The sequence below is a fragment of the Procambarus clarkii genome, chromosome 19 (genome assembly GCF_040958095.1).
Source record: "Procambarus clarkii isolate CNS0578487 chromosome 19, FALCON_Pclarkii_2.0, whole genome shotgun sequence".
Classification (NCBI taxonomy): Eukaryota; Metazoa; Arthropoda; class Malacostraca; order Decapoda; family Cambaridae; genus Procambarus; species Procambarus clarkii.
In genome coordinates this window covers 13,787,889-13,812,920 of record NC_091168.1, presented here as the reverse complement: position 1 = coordinate 13,812,920, position 25,032 = coordinate 13,787,889, and the positions used below count along the sequence as shown (strand labels likewise).

The window sequence follows — 25,032 nt, the reverse complement described above, 5'->3', positions numbered from 1 at the left end:
GAGGAGGAGGAGGGCGAGGAGGAAGGAGGAGGAGGGGGCGAGGAGGAAGACGGGGGAGGGCGAGGAGGAAGGAGGAGGAGGAGGGCGAGGAGGAAGACGGGGGAGGGCGAGGAGGAAGGAGGAGGAGGGCGAGGAGGAGGGGGGCGAGGAGGAAGACGGGGGAGGGCGAGGAGGAAGGAGGAGGAGGAGGGCGAGGAGGAAGACGGGGGAGGGCGAGGAGGAAGGAGGAGGAGGGCGAGGAGGAAGGAGGAGGAGGGCGAGGAGGAAGGAGGAGGAGGGCGAGGAGGAAGGCGGGGTAGGGCGAGGAGGAAGGAGGAGGAGGGCGAGGAGGAAGACGGGGGAGGGCGAGGAGGAAGGAGGAGGAGTGCGAGGAGGAAGGAGGAGGAGGGCGAGGAGGAAGGCGGGGTAGGGCGAGGAGGAAGGAGGAGGAGGAGGGCGAGGAGGAAGGAGGAGGAGGGGGGCGAGGAGGAAGGAGGAGGAGGAGGAAGACGGGGGAGGGCGAGGAGGAAGGAGGAGGAGGAGGGCGAGGAGGAAGACGGGGGAGGGCGAGGAGGAAGGAGGAGGAGGGTGAGGAGGAAGGAGGAGGAGGAGGGCGAGGAGGAAGGAGGAGGAGGAGGGCGAGGAGGAAGACGGGGGGAGGGCGAGGAGGAAGGAGGAGGAGGAGGGCGAGGAGGAAGGAGGAGGAGGGAGAGGAGGAAGGCGGGGGAGGGCGAGGAGGAAGGAGGAGGAGGAGGGCGAGGAGGAAGAAGGAGGGCGAGGAGGAAGAAGGAGGGCGAGGAGGAAGGAGGCAGAGGTTGAGGGAGGAAGGAGGAAGAATTCCAGGTTGAAGGGTGAAGTCGAGGAGGAAGAGTAGAAGATGAAGGAGCTTGAGGAGGAAGGAGGAGGAGGAGCTCGAAGAGGAAGCAGGATGAGGTAGAGGAGGAAGGACTAGTTCTAGGAGGAAGGAGGAAGGATATGGGAAAGAAAGAGGAGGGAGGAGGAGAGAGGAAAGGAGGGAGGAGGAGGAAGTTGAGGAGGGCGGAGAAATAGGGAAGGGGAAGGAGGAGGATATCAGGGAGGGGGGAATTAAGTGACGGAGAAGAGGAGGGGGAAGAGGGGAGGGGTAAGAGAAAGGGGGATGAGGAGGAAGGGGGGGGGGAAGCGGGGAGGGGTAAGAGAAGGAAGAGGAAGAGCAGGGGGAGGGGGGGTGATGGTGTCACTACACGGGGTATAAACACTGCCTCACCCGGGTACTGGTCAACCTGGTACTGACCGTCGCCTGGGGAGAGCCTGGATTAACATGGATACATGGATTAACACCATAGAAAAATGCATGATTGATCACATTCCCGTAGCTCACCATATAACGCTTCCACACCCCCAGCCACTGAGGCGCTCAGGACACTGCAAACCAGATATAACAACCTTCTACAACTCATAACACAACACGGGTGGACGGATGAGCGCAAAAGACTACAAAGGGAACTTCAAGATGAGCTGCAAGATCTGTGCAAAACAGAGTACACCAAACAATGGGATGACCTAATAAGCAAAATCCAAGTCGACTACAGAAACCCGGGAAAGTTCTGGAAAAAAGTAAAGACCCTGATGGGAAGCTCTTCTGAGGAAACACTCTACATCATAGACGCCTCAGGAAATAAACTCTATGAGGAGAGAGAACAAGAGCAGGAATTCAGGAAGTTCTGGGAAAAAAATATTCAGGATAAACCCGAAAGAAAATTTAAATTTTTGCCCAATTAATGAAAGGGAAATTACAACTTATGTCGATAACAGAGCTGCAGCACTACTCCCGACGCAAACAATAGACCTTAACAACATACGCGATGACTGCCACCTTATGAAACACATAACCATTGCAGAGGTCCATAAAACAATTATGGGTTTCAAGAACAAGGCGCCGGGCAACAGCAAAATAAATAAGATGGTGTTATCCAACCTACCAGTGATTGCACTCCATCAATACACATGTATCTTAAATGCAGCTCTTGCATCTGGACTATTCCCCACATACTTCAAGAATGCCACAATAAAATTAATCCCCAAGCCAGGTAAACCCCCAACCCAAACTGAAAACTACAGGCCAATTTCCCTCCTCGAAATACCAGGTAAAATATTCGAAAAAATTATCAATCAGAGACTTGTGAAGTACATGGAAGAGGAAGGGAAGTATAACACCAGGCAGCATGGGTTTAGAAACCGCAGAGGGGCCCATACAGATATACCCCTGATTTACGAGCATATAGCCAACGCAGTGTCGAAAAAAGATCAGTGTAATATCGTCTTAGTGACGTCTCGAAAGCCTTCGATAAAGTGTGGCACACAGGCCTAAAATATAAGATATCTGAACTAGGGCTTCCTGAGAGATTTACTGCTACTCTCTGCAGCTTTATAGACAATAGAACTGCTAGGCTTAATATCGGCAGCTACTTGGGTAACGTAAGAGAACTGAAAAGTGGAGTACCACAAGGAAGCTGCCTCTCCCCCACTCTATTCAACATATATACAGCTGACCTACCCCAACCCCAACATGGAGAATACATCACATACGCTGACGATGTCACCCAAATAGTTTGCCAACCGGGCCCATCAAAGCCGCTACTAGCCGACAAGACCAAGGCGGCAATTGAACTCAAACAACTTTGAGAAGCAATGGAAAATTAGCACCAACAAACAAAAGTTTCAGATAATACACATTGCGAAAACCCGGACCCCATCATCCTTGACAACCAGCCGATCCAATATGCGGAGGTAGGCAGAATACTGGGACTTATGATAAATAGAACAGGGATACAAATTCATGTAAGGGACCGACTAAACAAAGCCAAATCAGCATTAGGAAAACTGAGAAGATTCCAAAGCCTCAGTACTAACATTCAGATCCACCTATATAAGGCTCTAGTTCGGCCGCATCTAGAGTATCCCCCAGTACCACTACACACCATAAAGAAAACTAACATGCAGAAACTGCAAGCAGTACAAAATAAGGCGCTAAGGAGAGCAGCAAAACACCGTCCACCATATGATCAGACAATCCAGGAGCTCCACGAACTCCTGAACATACAGCCACTAAACATCAGACTGCAGCACCAAGCCATCAGGGTGTGGAACACCATCGAAATGTTAGAGGACCCAATGTTTGAAAGATTGCTCCAAGATGAGACGCCCCGCTCCCACAGCTGGTGGCCCAAGAGCCTCGATTCTCTGGACGAAAACCCCGCCCCACAGTATATAATCCCCAGATGAGTTTTATATGTGTATATATGAACAGTTCATATATGTGTATGTATGAACAACTCGATAAATAATATGTATGTATGAACAACTCGATAAATAATAATAAGAAAATAAAGAGCCTTAAACAGAACAACATGTGTGGAAGCATCGGAGTGTGTATATATGAATGCTACACAGTATTCATCTATGGACATCCATATATGGTGAAACACATGTGAAGAACCTCTCACACACTCACAGCTCCCTGACAAGAGGGAGCCAGCTTAGCTTAGCTGCCAACACCCACACATCGTGTCAGCTTGGCGGACAGCCCGCCTGCTTTCATACCTCTCACTGTATTTCCCACTTCTATACTTCCCTTCACCTATGCCTCTCCTTCCTCTTTAATAAAAAAAAAAAAAAGGGGAGAGCCTCTTGACAACCGTCTCTGCCCCACCAATTATTGTTCACTTTATAATATTAATTTAATTCAAAAGTAAAATCAGAGATAAAGTTCTTTAAAGCATTATTATCTGATTCTTTATTTTTCTTGCCGTACTTTATGAAGATGAACTCACCATATTCATGTACCAAGACATGCCTGTAATCCAGCGTCCTAACACATCATAGTAACTCTTGAAGGCCTACAGTGTACATGCCTCAGCCGTCACACAGGTCCCCTTACACTCCTGCCCCATCCCCCCCCCCTCCTTCCCCTATTCTTCCTTGACTTCTGAGGTGTTGGTGAGTTGTACTCACCTACATGCACTCCCCTAGTTATTCTCGTGTAGTTGTACTCACCTAGTAGTGTTCACCAAGTTGTACTCACGTACATGCACTCCCCTAGTTATTCTCGTGTAGTTGTACTCACCTAGTAGTGTTCACCAAGTTGTACTCACGTACATGCACTCCCCTAGTTATTCTCATGTAGTTGTACTCACCTAGTAGTGTTCACCAAGTTGTACTGACCTATATGCACTCTCCTAGTTGTTCTCGTGTAGTTGTACTCACCTACTTGTATTCATCTAGCAGTGTTCACCAAGGCGCACTCATCTAGCAGTGTTCACCAAGGCGTACTCATCTAGCAGTATTCACCAAGGCGTACTCATCTAGCAGTGTTCACCAAGGCGTACTCATCTAGCAGTGTTCACCAAGGCGTACTCATCTAGCAGTGTTCACCAAGGCGTACTCATCTAGCAGTGTTCACCAAGGCGTACTCATCTAGCAGTATTCACCAAGGCGTACTCATCTAGCAGTGTTCACCAAGGCGTACTCATCTAGCAGTGTTCACCAAGGCGTACTCATCTAGCAGTGTTCACCAAGGCGTACTCATCTAGCAGTGTTCACCAAGGCGTACTCATCTAGCAGTGTTCACCAAGGCGTACTCATCTAGCAGTGTTCACCAAGGCGTACTCATCTAGCAGTGTTCACCAAGGCATACTCATCTAGCAGTGTTCACCAAGGCGTACTCATCTAGCAGTGTTCACCAAGGCGTACTCATCTAGCAGTGTTCACCAAGGCGCACTCATCTAGCAGTATTCACCAAGGCGTACTCATCTAGCAGTGTTCACCAAGGCGTACTCATCTAGCAGTGTTCACCAAGGCGTACTCACCTAGCAGTGTTCACCAAGGCGTACTCACCTAGCTACATGTACTCTCCTAGTTGCACTCATGCAGTTGTACTTACCTAGTTGTACTCCCCTATTTGTGCTTCAGTGATATTTAATGTAAAATCTATTGTAATACAGATGCATGTGATAGAGAGGTATTTTGATGCACCCTAATTTTGTATTAACAAAAATGGTAGCTTAAATGTTGGGTGTGTCCTTCCTACACATATGAAGCAACATTTTCCATGTATGTTGATGTATTACACATACAGTACTTAAATATAACTTAAACATAAAAACAGTATTATTGAATACATCATTTAGCAAACAGGGTTATAATTTTTTTTTAGCAAAATCATAATAAAAAGTAAATGTTTTGCACGCCAATCATACAACTAAGACACAACATTCACAATTTATATGTATAATGTTCATAAATTTAATATTTAAACATGAACAAAATATTTTTTTAATAAATAAACGTGAAACTATTGTAAGAAAAGGCAGCATTTGCCATATCACATAAAGAAATACTTTTACCATTCTTGGGTTAAAGGTTGCTCATATGTGCCTTGTGCACACATGACACTTATCTCTCCCCACAATCTTGTTGAAACTTTGGTGAAGGTTTCCACAACGTTTTGTGTTTGCTGGGGTTAACGAGGTCGGCTGTTCTGTCAGGGAGAGGTTGGGGTCTCTGTTCGACGGTAAACAAGTATCTGGTTGGTTTAAATAACCCAAGTTTCATTGTATAATAACCCCCCCCCAACCCCCTCTTGATACATAGCAAACGCAATAGTGGCCTCCAGTTTAAGGAGGACCGGACTCAGTAAACTCAATACCATACTCCAGATTTAACGGCTAATGATTCGGTAAATAAGGCACCAGTTACCAATCTCAAATTCGGTCGTTCGAACAGGCGGAACGGAAATTCAGAGGTCTTCATCTGGAGTGGATGCTGATGTATATACATCTTTCAGAAATCACACCTCATATATCTCTCAACTCTAAAAAAATAATCACACTTCACAAGGGAAAGGGCATCATCATCTTCAGAAAAAATAAAATGCCTCCATAGTTAACTACCCTTCCTTCTTCTACTTAATCTGCAGTAAAATACATTTAACACCTGTACATTATCAGTTAAGGTAAAGTAATGGTTTAATTATCATCTAAATCAGTTTTACCTGTTTAAGACTGAGACACACTATAGAGTGATTTTAACTAATATTATAATAAAACATGTTATATATAAAATATTTTCACTTACCCTTGGGTGGGGCCATACTGAAGGCCAGAAGACAGACAGTCTGGAGGGAGCGACAGTACTCTCCCATCCTGCAGGGTCATGTTCACCTCGCGGAAAGGAAACTTCTCCGGATTAGGTATTCCTGCTGCCAGCCAGACCAGTGATGGCGATGGCTTGTCGCATTGTGACACTGTAAGTGTATGTTGACATTTTTATATCAACAAATTACTACACTATAAATTGACTGAGGTGATTACACAGGTAAAGAAATATGTCTTAAGTACTAATATTGGGGAAGTGGGAAGCACAAGATAAAGTGTAAGTTTGGAGCACAAGGTAGGAAATTATGAGGATGAAATTAGGTACTTTTTTATTTTACTTTTGAATAAGGCATAGGTTAGACAATTTATTAATTCGTCACGGAGTAAGTTCTAAAGTCTGAGTCCTTTTATTTGCATGGAGTGTTTGCACAGATTTAGTTTGATTTTAGGGATATCAAAGAGATTTATTTCTGGTGTGGTGCTCATGGGTTCTATTACACCTATCAAGGAAAAGTTTCAGATCAAGATTAGCATTTAGGAACAAGGTTTTGTACATGTAAATAGCACATGAGAATGTGTGGAGTGAGTATATCTTTAGCATGTTAAGGGACATAAATAGAGGGGCTGTGTGTTGTCTGAAGACAGTTTGTTATAGCTCTGATAGCAGATTTTTGCTAAGTGATGATAGGCCTGAGGTAATTTGTAGTGGTTGAACCCCATGGACAGATACCGTATGTAAGATAGGGATAGATTTTCGCGTAGTATAATGAGAGGAGAGCAGAGTGGGGAACATATTGCTGATGTTAACATTGTCTGTCTGATTTGAAGTTGAATTTGATTTGATGATTTACTACCAAATAAATTGTAGTAAGTCTTTTCTATGTTTAATGTGAGTTTGTTAGTAGTCATCCATGAGTGGACATTTTTTAATTCATTACTGACAATATTATTTAGTGTGTGGGGGTTGGGTCCGAATAGATGAAGGTAGTATCGTCAGCAAATAGTATAAGTTTAAGAATGCTAGAAACATTAAATGAAGAGAGAGAGAGAGAGAGAGAGAGAGAGAGAGAGAGAGAGAGAGAGAGAGAGAGAGAGAGAGAGAGAGAGAGAGAGAGAGAGAGAGAGAGAGAGACAGAGAGAAAGAGAGAGAAAGAGAGAGAAAGAGAGAGAAAGAGAGAGAAAGAGAGAGAAAGAGAGAGAAAGAGAGAGAAAGAGAGAGAGAGAGAGAGAGAGTGGGTGGAATCCAGGTCCTTATATCTGGCAGGGGAGAGTAATAAACGTCTCCATTTGGTCCCTTTCCCCATAGTTCCCTTTTTCCGCGCCAGAGGGCATTGTTATACCCTGGATAAACATGACCTGGGGAAGACCTGATCCTGGCTAGTTTGTTATCACCCTCGGAGTAGTGAAGATCCAGGTGTGTGTGTCTCACACTGATCCTGATAATGGATCAGTTACCAGTGTCAATCGTGTAGAGGAAGATACAAGCTACCACCATACAATGGGTGTAAGCTTTTCTGTCAACTATGTACTAATACAGGAGCTGGACAGTATGATAAATGATGCATTGGGGTGTGACAAGACGTATTGTGGGAACTGTAGGTATTGTGTTTTTTCATTTTCTTACTAGAGGTTATAACCGTCTATAAGTGAATCATCCTCCTATTTTATATTATTCTCCATCAGAGTTAAAGTCAGCATTATAAAATAATTTTTGTTTTCCTTCAGATACTGATAGAGAGAATTGTTCCGTCTTTCTGATGCCTGATAAAGATGTAGCAATTCAGTCCCTCCTCCTACACCACGTTAATATAAACATAAGTATATTTGTATATTTCTTTTTCCTCATTCATCACTAGTCACCAGTTTAAACTTTAGTAGAATTAACTGAGTAATGAGCATTTAAACAGGAGATGCGTGTGTATTCACCTAGTTGTGCTTACTGGGATTGTGCTCTGCTCTTTTGTCCCAGGTACCTATTTACTGCTAGATAACAGGGGCATTAGGGTGAAAGAAACTCTGCCCATTTTTGTTTCAGCCGGCGCTGGGAATAGAACCCCGGACCACAGGATTACGTATCCAGCGAGCTATCCACTCAGCCACCAATGTGTGTGTGTGTGTGTGTGTGTGTGTGTGTGTGTGTGTGTGTGTGTGTGTGTGTGTGTGTGTGTGTGTGTGTGTGTGTGTGTTTATTCACCTATTTGTACTCACCTATTTGTGCTTGCAGGGTTCAGCTCTGCTCTTTCAGCCCGCCTCTCAACAGTCAATCAATCAACTGTTACTAGCTACTAACTAATGTTTTTTTCACACACACCCCCAGGAAGCAGCCCGTACCAGCTAACTAACTCCCAGGTACCAATTTACTGCTAGGTAACAGGGGGATCAGGGTGAAAGAAACTACCCATTTGACTCTGCCTAGTCCGGGAATCGAACACAGGCCACAGGATTACGAGTCTTGCGCGCTGTCCATTCAGCTATCAGACCCCTGCATGTGTGTGTGTGTGTGAGTATGTATGTGTGTGTGTGTGTGTGTGTGTGTGTGTGTGTGTGTGTACTCACCTAGTTGTACTCACCTATTTGTGCTTGCGGGGGTTGAGCTCTGGTTCTTTGGCCTGCTCTCAGCTGTCAATCAGCAGGTGTACAGGTTCCTGAGCCTACTGGGCTGTATCATATCTACACTTGAAATTGTGTATGGCGTCAGCCTCCACCACATCACTTCCTAATGCATTTCATTTGCCAACCTTTCTGACACTAAAAAAGTTCTTTCTACTATCTCTGTGGCTGATTTGGGCACTCAATTTCCACCTGTGTCCTCTAGTGCATGTGCCCCTTGGGTTAAATAGCATGTCCTTATCTACCCTATCAAATCAATTCCTTTGAGAATCTTGTATGAGGTGATCATGTCCCCCCTAACTCTTCTGTCTTCCAACGAGGTGAGGTTTAACTCCCGTAGTCTCTCCTCGTAGCTCATGCCTCTCAGCTCGGGTACTAGTCTGGTGGCAAACCTTGGAACCTTTTCCAGTTTAGTCTTATCCTTGACTAGATATGGACTCCATGCTGGGGCTGCATACTCCAGGATTGGTCTGACATATGTGGTATACAAAGTTCTGAATGATTCTTTACACAAGATTCTGAATGCCGTTCGTATGTTGGCCAGCCTGGCATATGCCGTTGATGTTATCCTCTTGATATGTGCTGCAGGAGACAGGTCTGGCATGATATCAACCCCCAAGTCTTTTTCTTTCTCTGACTCCTGAAGAATTTCCTCTCCCAGATGATACCTTGTATCTGGCCTCCTGCTCCCTACACCTATCTTCATTACATTACATTTGGTTGGGTTAAACTCTAACAACCATTTGTTCGACCATTCCTTCAGCTTGTCTAGGTCTTCTTGAAGCCTCAAACAGTCCTCTTCTGTTTTAATCCTTCTCATAATTTTAGTATCGTCCGCAAACATTGAGAGAAATGAATCGATACCCGCCGGGAGATCATTTACATATATCAGAAACAAGATAGGACCGAGAACAGAGCCCTGTGGGACTCCACTGGTGACTTCACGTCAATCGGAGGTCTCACCCCTCATCGTAACTCTCTGCTTCCTATTGCTTAGGTACTCCCTTATCCACTGGAGCACCTTACCAGCTACACCTGCCTGTCTCTCCAGCTTATGTACCAGCCTCTTATGCGGTACTGTGTCAAAGGCTTTCCGACAATCCAAGAAAATGCAGCCCGCCCAGCCCTCTCTTTCTTGCTTAATCTTTGTCACCTGATCGTAGAATTCTATCAAGCCTGTAAGGCAAGATTTACCCTCCCTGAAGCCATGTTGGCGATTTGTCACGAAGTCCCTTCTCTCCAGATGTGTTACCAGGTTTTTTCTCGCGATCTTCTCCATCACCTAGCATGGTATACAAGTCAAGGACACTGGCCTGTAGTTCAGTGTCTCTTGCCTGTCGTCCTTTTTGTATATTGGGACCACATTCGCCGTCTTCCATATTTCTGGTAGGTCTCCCGTCTCCAGTGACTAACCATACACTATGGAGAGTGGCAAGCAAAGTGCCTCTGCACACTCTTTCAGTATCCATGGTGAGATCCCGTTTGGACCAACAGCCTTTCTAACATCCAGATCCAGCAGGTGTCTCTTGACCTCCTCTCTCGTAATTTCGAACTCTTCCAAGGCCGCCTGGTTTACCTCCCTTTCTCCTAGCACAGTGACCTCACCTTGCTCTATTGTGAAGATCTCCTGGAACCTCTTATTGAGTTCTTCACACACCTCTTTGTCATTCTCTGTATACCTGTCCTCGCCTGTTCTAAGTTTCAATACCTGTTCTTTCACTGTTGTTTTCCTTCTGATGTGACTGTGGAGTAGCTTTGGTTCGGTCTTGGCTTTGTTTGCTATATCATTTTCAAAACTTTTCTCTGCTTCTCTTCTCACCCTGACGTACTCATTCCTGGTTCTCTGGTATCTCTCTCTGCTTTCTGGTGATCTGTTGTTCCGGAAGTTCCTCCACGCCCGTTTGATCAGTTTCTTCGCTTCCATACATGCGCAATTATACCATGGATTCTTCTGTTGCTTCTCGGATTTTCCCTTTGGGCCAGGATGAACCTGTTTACTGCCTCCTGACAACTTTGGGTAACATAGTCCATCATACCCTGCACAGACTTATCTCTGAGGTCTGTGTCCCAAGGTATTTCACTTAGGAAACTTCTCATCTGTTCATAATTCCCCTTTCGGTATGCCAGCCTTTTGATTCCTAGTTCTTTTTTGGGGGAGATAATTCCTAGCTCTACCAGGTACTCAAAGTTCAATACACTGTGGTCACTCATTCCCAAGGGCGCTTCCATCTTAACTTCCCTTATATTCCACTCATTTAGGGTAAATATCAAATCAAGCATTGCTGGTTTATCTTCTCATCTCATTCTTGTTGGTTCTTTGATGTGCTGGCTTAGAAAGTTTCTTGTTGCCACGACCAGCAGCTTAGCTCTCCATGTTTCTGGTCCTCCATGTGGGTCTCTGTTCTCCCAATCTATCTTCCCATGGTTGAAGTCTTCCATAATTAGTATTCCAGATCCATTCCTGCTAGGAACAGAATCTGCTCTTTCTATTATGTTAATGGTGGCCATGTTGTTTCTATCATATTCCTGTCTAGGTCTTCCGTCGTTTGGTGGTGGATTGGATACGACTACGACTATAATTTTTTCCCTCCATTTGTTATGGTACCTGCTACTTCACAGCCCTGAATAACCATCTCCTCAAAATCCCAGCCTTTTCTTACCAGCAGAGCTACACCACCCCCACCTCTTCCTTCACTCTCTTTCCTCATAACATAATAGTCCTGTGGGAACACTGCGTTTGTTATCGTTTTCGTTAGCTTTGTTTCTGTGAGGGCTATTATGTCTGGGTTTTCCTCTAGTACCCGTTCTCCAAGCTCATTTGCTTTATTTGTAATTCCATCTATGTTAGTGTACATTGCTTTGAGGCTCACTTTCTTCTTTCTTCACTCACTTTGAATTTTCTTATATTTCTTCGGCATCTGTGTTTAGCTAGTTTATATCTATGACCTCTTGTTCTTAAAGTTCCAGGTCTCAGGAAATCTTCCCTATCGATTTCATCAATTCCTGTTACTATTTTGTATGTAGTGATCCAATCACCTCTTTTTTCTTGTCTTCTAGTTTTGGCATATTTAATGCCTCTAACCTCTCCTCGTAGCTCTTGCCCTTCAGTTCTGGGAGCCACTTAGTAGCATGTCTTTGCACCTTTTCCAGTTTGTTGATGTGCTTCTTAAGATATGGGCACCACACAACCGCTGCATATTCTAGCTTTGGCCTAACAAAAGTTGTGAACAATTTCTTTAGTATATCGCCATCCATGTATTTAAAAGCAATTCTGAAGTTAGAAAGCGTGGCATAGGCTCCTCGCACAATATTCTTTATGTGGTCCTCAGGTGATAGTTTTCTATCTAGAACCACCCCTAGATCTCTTTCTTTATCAGAATTCTTTAAAAATTTCTCACATAATATATAGGTTGTGTGGGGTCTATGTTCTCCTATTCCACATTCCATAAGATGACATTTATTAACATTAAATTCCATTTGCCAAGTGGTGCTCCATATACTTATTTTGTCCAGGTCTTCTTGAAGGGCATGACTATCATCTAAGTTTCTTATCCTTCCTATTATCTTAGCATCATCAGCAAACATGTTCATATAATTCTGTATACCAACTGGTAGATCATTTATGTAGACAATAAACATCACTGGTGCAAGAACTGAACCCTGTGCTACTCCACTTGTGACATTTCTCCAGTCCGATACATTGCCTCTGATCACTGCCTTCATTTTTCTATCAGTCAGAAAATTTTTCATCTATGTTAGTAGCCTACCTGTCACCCCTCCAATATTTTCCAGTTTCCAGAACAACCTCTTATGTGGAACTCTGTCGAAAGCCTTTTTTAGGTCCAGATAGATGCAGTCAACCCAACCATCTCTTTCCTGTAATATCTCTGTGGCTCGAACACAGAAACTAAGTAAATTCGATACACAGGATCTTCCAGATCGAAAACCATACTGTTTGTCTGATATTATATCATTTCTCTCCAGGTGTTCTACCCAATTAGTTTTAATTATTTTTTCCAATATTTTGACTATTACACTTGTCAATGATACCGGTCTATAATTAAGGGGGTCTTCCCTGCTTCCACTTTTGTAGATTGGAACTATGTTAGCCTTTTTCCACACATCAGCTACAGCTCCTGTAAACAGGGATGCCTGAAAATTCAATTGAAGAGGAATGCTGAGCTCAGGTGCACATTCTCTCAGAACCCATGGTGAAACTCTATCTGGACCAACTGCTTTGTTCTTATTTAGCTCCTTGAGCATTTTTTCCACTTCGTCTCTAGACACCTCTATCCGCTCTATGTTGTTCTCTGGAATTCTTATTGTATCTGGTTCCCTGAAGATTTAATTTTGTACAAACACACTTTGGAACTTTTCGTTTAATGTTTCACACATTTCCTTTTCATTTTCCGTGAATCTATTTCCCATTTTCAACCTCTGAATATTATCCTTTACCTGCAATTTGTTGTTTATGAATTTATAGAATAGACCTGGTTCTGCTTTACATTTGTCTGCAATCCCTTTTTCAAAATTTCTTTCTGCCTCTCTAATCACTGCCGTGTAGTTGTTTCTCGCATCTTCATATCGCTGGTATGTTTGGGGGTTTGGCCTCTTCCAGTATTGATTCCATTTTTGTGTCTTTTGGTCTCTGGCCCTCTGGCAATTTCTGTTGAACCAATCCTGTTTCCTAGTTCTGCATCTCTGTTTTGGTATAATTTTTTTTGTGCCTTTATCATATATTTCACAAAACTTGACATACATCTCATTCACATCCTTGCCTAGCAACAAGTCTGTCCAATTATACTCACTAAAAAAATTTCTAAGGTTGCCATAATGTCCTCTCCTAAAGTCAGGTTTTTCAATTTCATCAACTATCATATTTTCTTCCAGAGTATAACGCATTGCATACTTTACTCCCAAAAAGTCATGGTCACTTTTACCCAAGGGAGGAAGGTACTGAATGTCAAATATTTCTTCCTCCTTCCTGGTAAATATCAAATCTAGCATGGAGGGAACGTCCCCTTCCCTCATCCTCGTAGCTTGTTTAACATGTTGATACATGAATGTTTCCAGGATGAGGTCTACAAATTTACAGGTTCAAAAATCTTCTGTTTTAGCTTCATATGCTTCCCAGTCTATGGATTTCAAGTTGAAGTCGCCGACTATCAACAGTCGTGAACTATCGTTATCCCCTCTCGCTATGATCTCTCTCATTATTGTTATAAGACCTTCTCGTTTACTATCTAGCTCCTCCTTTGACCATGTGCTGCTTGGCGGTGGACTATATGCATTTATTATCATTAGTTTATCATCCTCATGGCAGATCTCTAGTGCTATTATGTCAACTTCTTGTGTATTGGCAGTCATTATTTCTTTCACCTTTAGGTGTTCTTTCACCAGCACAGCAACGCCACTGCCTTTCCTAATTTTTCTGTCCCGTCTCCAAATTGAGTAGCCCATTGGGAATATGACCTCATTTAAAATAACATCTTCAAGTTTTGTCTTCGTGAGTGCAACAATGTCTGGTGTCTGCAGCTGTATTACATCACTTAACTCCAGTATCTTCGATCTTACTCCATCTATGTTGGTGTATGCAATCTTCAGGAACTTGTTCCCCCTATTCTTATTTTCACTCCCCCTCTCTCTAATGAGTTTGTTGGTTTGCCTTTATGTACCACTTTACTGGTGTGCCTACCCCTATCACTTTGTAGAAAAAAGAATTGATTTCTTCTTCATTCCAGCTCTCATTTAAACGTTTTGCCACTACGAGGTTTAGTTTCAGCTTCTCTCTATCTTCTTTTGAAAGATCTCGTCTTAATGACCACACTTTCCCATCCTCATCACTTTGTAATTTTCTAGCATTCCTTAGTACTTCTTCAATCTGTTTGGCACCATTTAGGGTGATCCTCATAGGTCGATCTTTCCCTTTTACATATCTGCCTATTCTCCTGTAGTCGCAGACATTCTCTATGGTTGTAAGACCTTCCACGAGGCCAACAATTTTATCTACTACTTTCGCTTCTTCTACAGCTCTTTCTGACCTAGATGTTATCTCCTTTTCTTTGCAGCCAAAAATTATCAGGGACTTACTCCGATCAACTGTGTTTTGCACCAACTTCGGGTTAGATGCCAATTCCTTTCTCACTTCCAGCCTAATGTTTGTTTTATCTTGGTTGCTGCAGTGTTTGGCTTCCTTTACTGCTTCTTCAATTTTTTCCATCTCCTTGGCCACTTGTGCATAGGTGAGTTGCATATCTTTCTTGCACTGTTCTGTTCCCTTGTGTAACTTCCCCCATCTGTGCTGACAAAAGCTGTTTCTCCTGTTGAATTTCCTTACCTAACCATGTGTGTGTGTGTGTGTGTGTACTCACCTAGTTGTACTCACCTAGTTCTGTTTGCGGGGATTGAGCTCTGGCTCTTTGGTCCCGCCTCTCAACCGTCAATCAACAGGTGTACAGATTGTGTGTGTGTGTATGTGTGTGTGTGTGTGTGTGTGTGTGTGTGTGTGTGTGTGTGTGTGTGTGTGTGTGTGTGTGTGTGTGTGTGTGTGTGTGTGTGTGTGTGTGTAACTATTTTGAATTGTAAATTGAGAAATATAATTATTATTATTATAACAGAATACATCCCTTATCTGATTAGTTGTCCACGACTGGGTAACAAGGTGATGAATAATCCCCACACACCAACAACAACAGTCTACTCACTCTTCACCAGCGTCCACTCATCGTTCCTCATTTGCAAGTAATATAAGTATTTATCTTATCTTATAATTTTGTTTAAGCATATGTACTTCATCTAATTATTATTATCATTATCATTATTTCTACTTCTGTAAAGTATATGTTTGACTAGTGTACCCTTCCTAAAAGATCTCACGTTTTTTTGTCTACAGATTCTCAACCTGAGTGTATGGATTTAGTGAGCAGTGAGGAAGAGGATGAGGAGGGCCAGGTGGAGAGTCAGGAGGAGGAGGAGGAGGTGGAAGCACAGAACTCATATCCTTATCAAGCGTCGATGAGGAGGGGCCCGTACAGGTTCAGCTTACAGCACAGCGTGCTCCTGCCTCGCCTGCCTCTCCCGCCCACCCAGTCCCCCTCCCTTCCCTGCCTCTCCCGCCCACCCAGTCCCCCTCCCTTCCCTGCCTCTCCCGCCCACCCAGTCCCCCTCCCTTCCCTGCCTCTCCCGCCCACCCAGTCCCCCTCCCTTGCCTGCCTCTCCCGCCCACCCAGTCCCCCTCCCTTCCCTGCCTCTCCCGCCCACCCAGTCCCCCTCCCTTGCCTGCCTCTCCCGCCCACCCAGTCCCCCTCCCTTCCCTGACTCTCCCGCCCACCCAGTCCCCCTGCCTCCCAGCTCAACCACCGTCTCCCGCCTTCAACCACCGCCGCCTCCACAGCTAGCTCCTCCAATCTCACCTCCTCAACTGCCCCAGGTGCTGGATAGAAGCGAAAATTATAATGGGGCTTATATCCGTTACTCTTTTTCTATACCGGATCATGTTAATTAACACCTCCCCTCGTATATATTTGAGAGCATATAGGCAAATCTTCATCAATCACATTATTAGTCAATTCACTGCTAATCATCCATCCCTACTAATCTACCCAGATCTGACCCTAATCGTGCATGATTTAAATGTACCTGATGATGATGAAGATGTACTTGATCTAATTAATGATGACGGCTTCCTTAAAGGGTGAGAGGGGAGAACCATTACAAGAGAGGAAGTACCTGTACTCCTTTATTTTGGGGAGGGATGAGTTAGATGGGAAAATAGAAGAGTATCTAGAAGAAAAGGATGAATCAAATGTTGCTGTTGAATGTCTGAAAGGGTTTTGCATAAACAGTGCACAAATTGCACATCCAATAAGGTTAGGATCCCATGTGGATTTTCCGAAAGTACCACTTGGGAAAAAAGTGTTTATTCCTGCGTAGATTTTCAATCTACGTGGGGAAAAATTTTCAATCCTGATGGAGAAGCAGTCATTTGTCTTATGCAATGTCTTGCAGCATTGAAATCTCTACCTAGGTGCATGCGTCTAGACAACATTCGCACTTGATCAACGAATGCCAGCTGGTGTTTGAGAAATATTAATTGGCCGGCAGATATATCTTCAGCAGTAACATTTGAGGATATAACGAAGGTAGAAAAAATAAACAAAGTCAGGATCTTTATATATTCCCTAGAAAGAGAGGAAAATGCAAGACGTTACTATATCGCTTTTGTAAGGAAAGGACGTGGATGAACATAAGGAGATAAGCAATATGCGCAGCCATCCAGATCGCATCCCAAGACGACGCATCTTTTGCCATGTTTGTTTGATAGCTCTTTCACCCGGGCGTATGCGGGCTCACAACGGGTCGTGTAAAGTCCATCACACCTTTAATTTTTTTCAGAGGACAAGAAAATCTAGTTCCATAACCGTGGTAAGGGTTATGCTGCAAGTCATGTGTGTTTTTATGATTTTGAGTGTATGTTGGATCGATCCAACTCTAAAGATATGATCGAGACATGTCATAATGCGGTGGCTTACATCATCACTGATAGACAGATGAACATTATCGAGAAGAGCACATATTTAAGTAAAGACGAAGTCAATCACTTCGTGTCAACTTTAGAAGCCTCATGGAGCAGAATTAATAATGGTCGTGTGAACTATGCACTCAACGCATAGTGCATAGTTGAACTATCCCCAAAACAACAAGCTATACTTGAGACTAAAGCATCATGGGAGTTATGTGATGAACCCTTCAATGGAGATGATGTACTCAAAGTCGGACACCAAGATCATAGTGCAAGACCGCATAATTATAAAGCTGCTTACTGCAGTCGTTGCAATTTGCAATGTGATGATTGCAATAGATTTCTGTGCACATTTTCTCATAATACTTCATATGATTTAGGAGTGATCCTAAACGAGATGAAATAGATATATCAACTAGGGACGGATTTGAGTTTGTGAAAATTGACATAAACAACTTGCGTTTTTTTAATAATCTAGCTCTACTTAATGGATCACTAGGAAGAATAGCCAAAGATCACATTACGATCACATAATCTCTCCTTAATCATGGACAGATCCTACAATATATTCCGCGAGGATCTAGTCGATATATTCAGAGAACCATCTCGGATCATTAAAGCAGGGTATTCAACCAGTGGAAAGTCATTCTTATGTACTAAAATTGTGACGAAGTATCAAAAATTCTCATCTATAACTATGTGCCGGAGGTTACTCTGAATTTAAGACTGATCCACAAATTAAAAAGGAAATTATTCGAGCATTCAACTATTATTGATCCAGTAGGAGATAGTGGATAATGATTCTCACATCTTAATGATCTACGACGATCTTTTTACTAAGAGGGCTAGTTCAAAAATAGTATCTGCCATGTTCACTAGAGGAAGACACCATAATGTCTCAGTCATATTAATCACTCAAATTTTTTTTTTCCCAATAAATATTCAAGGAATATCAGTTTAAATGCTTCTCATTTCATATTAATTAAATCGAGAGACCTATCAAAATTGAGATTTTGGGCCGTCATATATTTGGGAAACGTGATTCGAAGAAACTCGTGGAGTTATATAAGAAAGTCATTAGTAAATCTTATACGTATTTGTTAGTATATCTGGGCTGCAACACACCCTCTAGTATAACATTAACGTGGAAATATTGTTCATGAGCAGTCCTACGAGTTGGTATACCAATGGTGAGAAAGAAAGCCATACTGGAGTGGGTTCATAATGACAACATCTACAGGTAGGTTAAGGGATATTTAAAGGTTATATAAAACCACTAAATTAATTAACCCCGCTATAATTCTTGCCGATGTAAAGAATTAACTGAACTCCTCTGATGCTTATACTATACATTATTTACACCTCTTAAATTTGTGAGGCGTCATGTATTTAGCCCTAAACCGCGAATATTTCTGGCGATAGACTTAGATGAGATGAGTATGTTCTCAAAACAAAATGACGGAGTAAAATATCTATTTGAATGGGTTGGCATACTCTCTAGGTTTACCCATGTTGTCCCCTTAACTAGCAAGGATGGGAAATAGCACGAGTAAAGCCTTGAGTTTAATTCTGGATTCTTCTCAATCTCAGGGAATACGTAAATTTAATTCGGATCGAGGTGAAGAGTTTTATAATGCACCAGTGAAGAGGATGTTAGCTTTGAAGAATGTTATGTTATACAGTGTATTTTTTCAGGAGACCAAAGCTTCAATAGCCGAGGTTCATACATACTTTGAAAGATAAACATGACAGTATGCTGTACTTTAAACTACATGAAAGCACTGCCAGATATTGTGAAACATATAATATAACTCCTCATACAGGATTAAAGGGAAAGACACTGGCAGAGGTTAACGCTTTCTCTACACCTAGAGAGATCGCTGTTCAATTAAACTTAATGTATAAAGCCCAGCGCGAAATAAAGACTCGTATCATTCCGCAGTTGGCATTGGTGATACGGTACGAATCACACTTGCAGACCGTATATCCAAGTTTAAGAAAAAGTTTAAACAACAGATCATGAGAAAGATCTTTACTGTCACCCGTATTGATAAGATTCAACGTATCCCACTATACTTTCTGCTAGATTTGAATGGGAATGATATTGAGGGAGGGTTCTATAACGAGGGATTAACACCTACTCACTTACCTCTTACCTTTAATATTGAAAAGATATTGCACAAACACAACGTAGACGGTAAACTACAGTATAAAGTCAGGTACGTGGATCAACGCTGAAAACATTTTACATTTATAATAAAGAAGAATCCCTTAGTTCATAAATACAAGGAATTAATCCAGTTATTATCCAAGCTTCAATATTCTTCGAGAAAACAATTGATTGAAAAATTGAAGAAATCGCATATAAATTGTTTATCTGAAATATTTAATAACTTTTTAAAAAAACAAATTACCTGTGCCTAACAAAGTAGTTAAGAAGTTGAACAAATACAAATTACTTATTTGGTCATTAGCGTGAAGGAAGCCTTCCATAACAACTAAGAAACGGATATTAACTAGTAATGGAGGAGGGACCATTTATCCATTATCCTGCCATTTGCTCCAAATTTGAGTTCTCGTTTGTTTAACAAGTGAAAATGAAAGAGTTTTATCTCGTTCCATATAAAATACTGGAACGTGGTAATGCTATACTTACTCCCGCTTATCAGCCAGTGAAGAGTGCTCAACTAACGTCTAATCCTTCCATAAAAAATTTAATATATTTGAAATTTTAGGTTTAAGATCATGAATATGCTCAATCGCTGTTAAATAATTTTCATGAGAGTGGTGTTATTGAATTGGATCTAACTGGAAATTTATTGGCACCGATTACTGGTATTCATATAATCAATGATCTTATTCATAAAATGACTGTACAAAAGTCTGTATTTTAAACGGATAAATTGCCAGTGGCCCAACTGTTTTTCACCTTATCTACTCGTCAAAATTTATTCTGCAGTGAGAGTGTAGGGAAGCAAGTGTATGATGTATCTTCAGTTAAGATAAGGCAACATGTGACAGTTGAACCTTAGACTAAAAGGAAGACTTCGTGGCTTGTATGGCGATAACGGGTGAATAAATAAAATATTCATATTGAGTAAGTAAGTATTACTTGGTAATAAGACGTCGAGGGTGAGAGAGGGATGGATACGCACGTGATGTACGCCACCAGCGTATCAGATAAGGAACTCTTCCCCACCAATGTTCCTGGATCTTTCCAAAATCGATTATTTAATCAGTTAGAATTAGATCCGACAAGAGCATATGAAATGTATCTGCAGAAATTACTCCTTCTTTTCGTTTCATTATTAAGAATAATGATCCTGAGTCGTATATTCGTGTGGGCTTACATGTAACATTGGCTCTGGGATGACTTATAATGTTTTAAAAATTTTATTGTCATTTAACATATCTTAGCCAAACTAAGGAATTAATCCTGCGATTAATGTGGAAATTGGTAGTATATTTTCAAGTAATTAACTGAGATTTATAGGTAAGGCACTTAAAGAGTATTATCCGAAACATGTACCACCTTTATTAAGAACGATTCATCCTCTAATCGAAACAAGTTTAATCTACATATAGTGAGGAGAATATTAGCTCTGATATAGGTTACAGTAATGTATGTAGAGTTTCACTAACTAACGGGTCTGCACTCGGGAAAGTATTACGTGTAGTTCCTAATAGTGCATACGATATATTTGTGATGAGGAAAGATGCCTCGAGTGTGCTTGACGCGTGTCTCTTCCCTCCACAACCTAGAGGAGGGGTTGATATTCTCGGCATTTATTGCGACAAAATATATTCTATGAGATATGGTAACCAGTCATTTAATATTTTGGATGTAATCTCACTAATTGTAAGTGACAATAGCAACAATAAGAAGCTTTATGTACCACTTAACACCAAAATGATGGTAATCTTATACATTTTGATGAACGCGGGTGTACGATAGCGGTGTTGCATGTACGCCCTGTAGCAGGTTACATATAACACCAAGACGATCTGATTACTCCTTATTACTCAGTTACTGGTTGAGAAATGCACGTTAACTTTATTCCTTCCTCTGTTGAGGAATTACTCATTCTGTTGACCCCTCCTAGAGGAGGTAGGACAGATGATATACGGATCCTCATTAATACTATGCGTTATGCCCGTGAAGGATGGATACTAAGCTTTTTAAGTGGGATAGAGACACGAGTATCCCCCCCCCCCCTTCATAATGAGAACATCAGAGCCAGCCGCGCTATAGGACATCAAAAATGACAAACTATCTTTCAAACAGTCACTTAAGAAACGAGGAGTTGAATCATTGAAAGGAGTAGGGAAACACATTATGGGATGAAGAGTGCAGAAGAAAAAATGAAGACTTTAGTAAATATAAAAATATTTACTTAAGCAAAATATAATGACGATAATTGTTATCATAAATACTTCTCACTTGATTAGTAAGTTTTAAAGCGACAGCATGTCGGTGTATAAGGCTCTGGGGCTTCAGATCCAATTAGGACATTATACGGCAGCCATTAGTGTAGCTTTTCCTAAAGTATTTTCTCCGTGATTAATGGAATCAACTATTATAAGTCATCAAACAGTAAATATATTACCTGTGAATTCCGGTTTAAATAAAATTCCACAGATTCAGACACATGTTACCACATATCTTTCAGGCAGCTATCCCAACTCTATCTTCTCCTTGCACCAGTCAGCCTAACAGATGTTGTGTCCAATCATTCACTCACTTAAAACCAAAACTGGGAACGTTTGTGAAATACGATTTATGGTATACAAGAATGCCCCCCATGACCTTGTGCCTCCTATAGCTTTGCTGTTCAACAAGTTTTTAGTCATATCTTCCCTGATATCCTTAAAAAAGCATGAGTAACACCAGCTCATAAAGGAGGCAATCCGGCAGACATAAACAATAACAGACCAAAATCAAATCTACCTATATTATCAAAATTAGTTGAAAAAATCAATTACAAACAGCTCTACTCCTACCTCGTAAAATTCGACATACTAAGTCCCTGTCAGTTTGGCTTCCACTCTCAAAAGAGTACTAACGCTGCCGTTATTAGTCTGCTTGATATAATCTACTCAACACTTGACAAAGCTGAGTTTCCGATTGAACTCTTCATTCACCTGAGAAAGCTCTATGATACTGTTAACCATAACTACCCCTTACTTAAACTCCACCATTATGGAATCCGAGGCCATGCCCTGAACTATTTCTGATCCTATCTTAGTGACAGACACCAATATGTAGCCATGAATAATATAACCTCTCCCATTAACCATAGGAGTGTCCCAGGGCAGCATCCCAGGACCTCTGTTGTTTCTAATATACATCAATGATCTGCCTAATGTCTCTAACATGCTTAAACCTATTTGCTGACGATACTACCCTCATTTACTCAGAATCCAACTTCAACACACTAAATAATGTTGTAAATAATGAATTTAAAAAGTCCACTTATGGATGTCAACCAACAAACGCACACTAAACATTAAAAAGACCTAATACATTTTATTTCTAAGCGAATCATCAAACGAAATTCAACTTCAGATAAACAATGATAACATCAGCAATAAAAATCATGGAAAGTTCCTTGGTCTATACATAGACAAGAGGCTTAACGTCGTCACCCACAACAACACATAACCAAAAAATCTCAACAACGGTCGGTATTGTCTCTAAAATTAGATATTATTTTCCCCACTCTGCTCTCCTTTATTATATTACGCGTTAATCAATCCCTGTCTTAAATACGGTATCTGTGTATGGGGTTCAACCACTGCAAACTACCTCAAGCACATCATCACCCAGCAAAAATCTGCTATGAAAAATTTAACAAACTCTGTGTTCAGGCAACACACAGCCCTTCTGTTTAAATCCCTAAACCTGCTAAACATAAACTCACTCCACACATTCTGTTGTGCCATTTACATGTACAAAACTTTGTTCCTAAATGCAAATCCTGATCTGAAACTCTTCCTTGACGGATGTAATAGAATCCATAATCACAACACCAGAAATATATATATCTTTGATTTCCTTAGAGTCAAACTAAATCTGTGTAAACACTATCCAAATAATGGGACATAGTCCCTGGAACTCACTCCCTAATGAATTAAACACTGTCTAACCTAGGCCTTATTCCAAAATGAAACCAAAAAGTACCTAATTTCATACTCATAATTTCCTACCTATTGCTTCAAGCTCGCACTGTATCTTGTGCTACCCTCTCCCCCAATATATGTGCCTAAGCCATACAACTTCACCGTTGTAATCACTGCCATCATCTTATATCATAGTTGTTATGTTGAACGCAAATTTTACTACAATGTACCTATTATTAATAATCCTCAAATTACGCTACAATGTACCTGTTGATACTCTCCAAATTTTCTATAATGTAAATATTAATTTTCTTCAAATTTTCTTACCATGTATCTGTTAACATTCTCCAGTTTTGCTTCAAATTACCTACTTAAAATTATCTATTAGATTAAGAACCTGTTCTAAACGCTGTATGTGTGTTAGTAGCTTTACAAGAATGTAAAAACATCAATGATTTGTACTCTCATAAACCCAATACACCTTCTTGTACATCAATAAATAAATGAATAAATATAAGTACCAAATTATCAACACTTAGTACCAAATAACAAGAATGTACCAGACTTGGTAGGAAAGTACCAGGCTTGACAACCCTGAGTGTAAAACGAAGATGGCACTCTTACATCATGACTGGTGCCACTGGAGGGACTCTACCGTCATATTAAACACTGCACCTGGGGGAGTAACTTGAGTACGGCGTGCTAAATATTCATTCAGGGGTTTGCTCACCATCATTTCAAACGATTTGTATACAACAATGATAGCTGTGTTAGGTTGGATGTCATTCTCTGTAGATGTGGATGAGGTGTGTGTGTGTTGGGTCAGCCTCGGGGATGGGTTATCTTGAGGTTATCTTGAGATGATTTCGGGGCTTTAGTGTCCCCGCGGCCCGGTCCTCGACCAGGCCTCCACCCCCAGGAAGCAGCCCGTGACAGCTGACTAACACCTAGGTACCTATTTACTGCTAGGTAACAGGGGCATAGGGTGAAAGAAACTCTGCCCATTGTTTCTCGCCGGCGCCCGGGATCGAACCCGGGACTACAGGATCACAAGTCCAGCGTGCTGTCCGCTCGGCCGACCGGCTCCCAGATTAGATTACTTGTGTAACAAATTTGTTAGGAGTTGGTCCAGCTTCTTTTCCAGTGCATTTTCAATGCGAATGACAAGAGTTTCAATAAGTTCGGGACTCAATTGTACGTTTTGTGGGGGAGGATTGGACCCTGGGGAGTGAAGGATTGTTAGTGATAGACATACCAGGTACAAGCAAAGGTTGTGGTTGAATGTGAGGTAGTGGTTGACGATGGACTGAGTTAGGCTGTTTCAGTGCACTACTGTATTGCAGGTTGATGGTAGGGAGAGCCTTAGTTTTTGCTGCTATGTATGAAGGACATTCGAGATGTGGTTAAAACCTTTACATCTAAAGCACCGAGTGGGACGTGGTGTGTACACCTGTAGTTTATAGAGGAAGACGTTAATCCAAACCCAATCAGGGGGAAAGTAGTCTAGAAAAGTAAGCAGGGCAGTGCCTGTATCACTCAGTTCTCCGTTTGTTCTACGCAAAAACAATTTTGACTCTGAAGATTGGAATATGATCTGCATGAAATTGTGCTTTAATAATGTCGTCTGCACTAATGTATACAACATGTCGGATTACATATTTCGCTAAT

The 25,032-nt window shown here is 41.8% G+C and overlaps 1 protein-coding gene across 2 annotated transcripts in view; it reads right to left on the bottom strand.

The window, feature by feature from the left end:
• Positions 1-25,032, bottom strand: part of LOC123757397 (kynurenine/alpha-aminoadipate aminotransferase, mitochondrial) — a 246,314-nt gene that overhangs the window by 108,231 nt on the left and 113,051 nt on the right. For both annotated transcript variants that reach the window (XR_011229092.1, XM_069326949.1), the window contains exon 3: positions 6,094-6,262. Coding sequence is in view for 1 of the 2 variants with exons in the window: in XM_069326949.1 (XP_069183050.1) it covers positions 6,094-6,262 (169 nt within the window). In the remaining variant the exon portion in view is untranslated. The remainder of the gene's footprint in view (positions 1-6,093; positions 6,263-25,032) is intronic.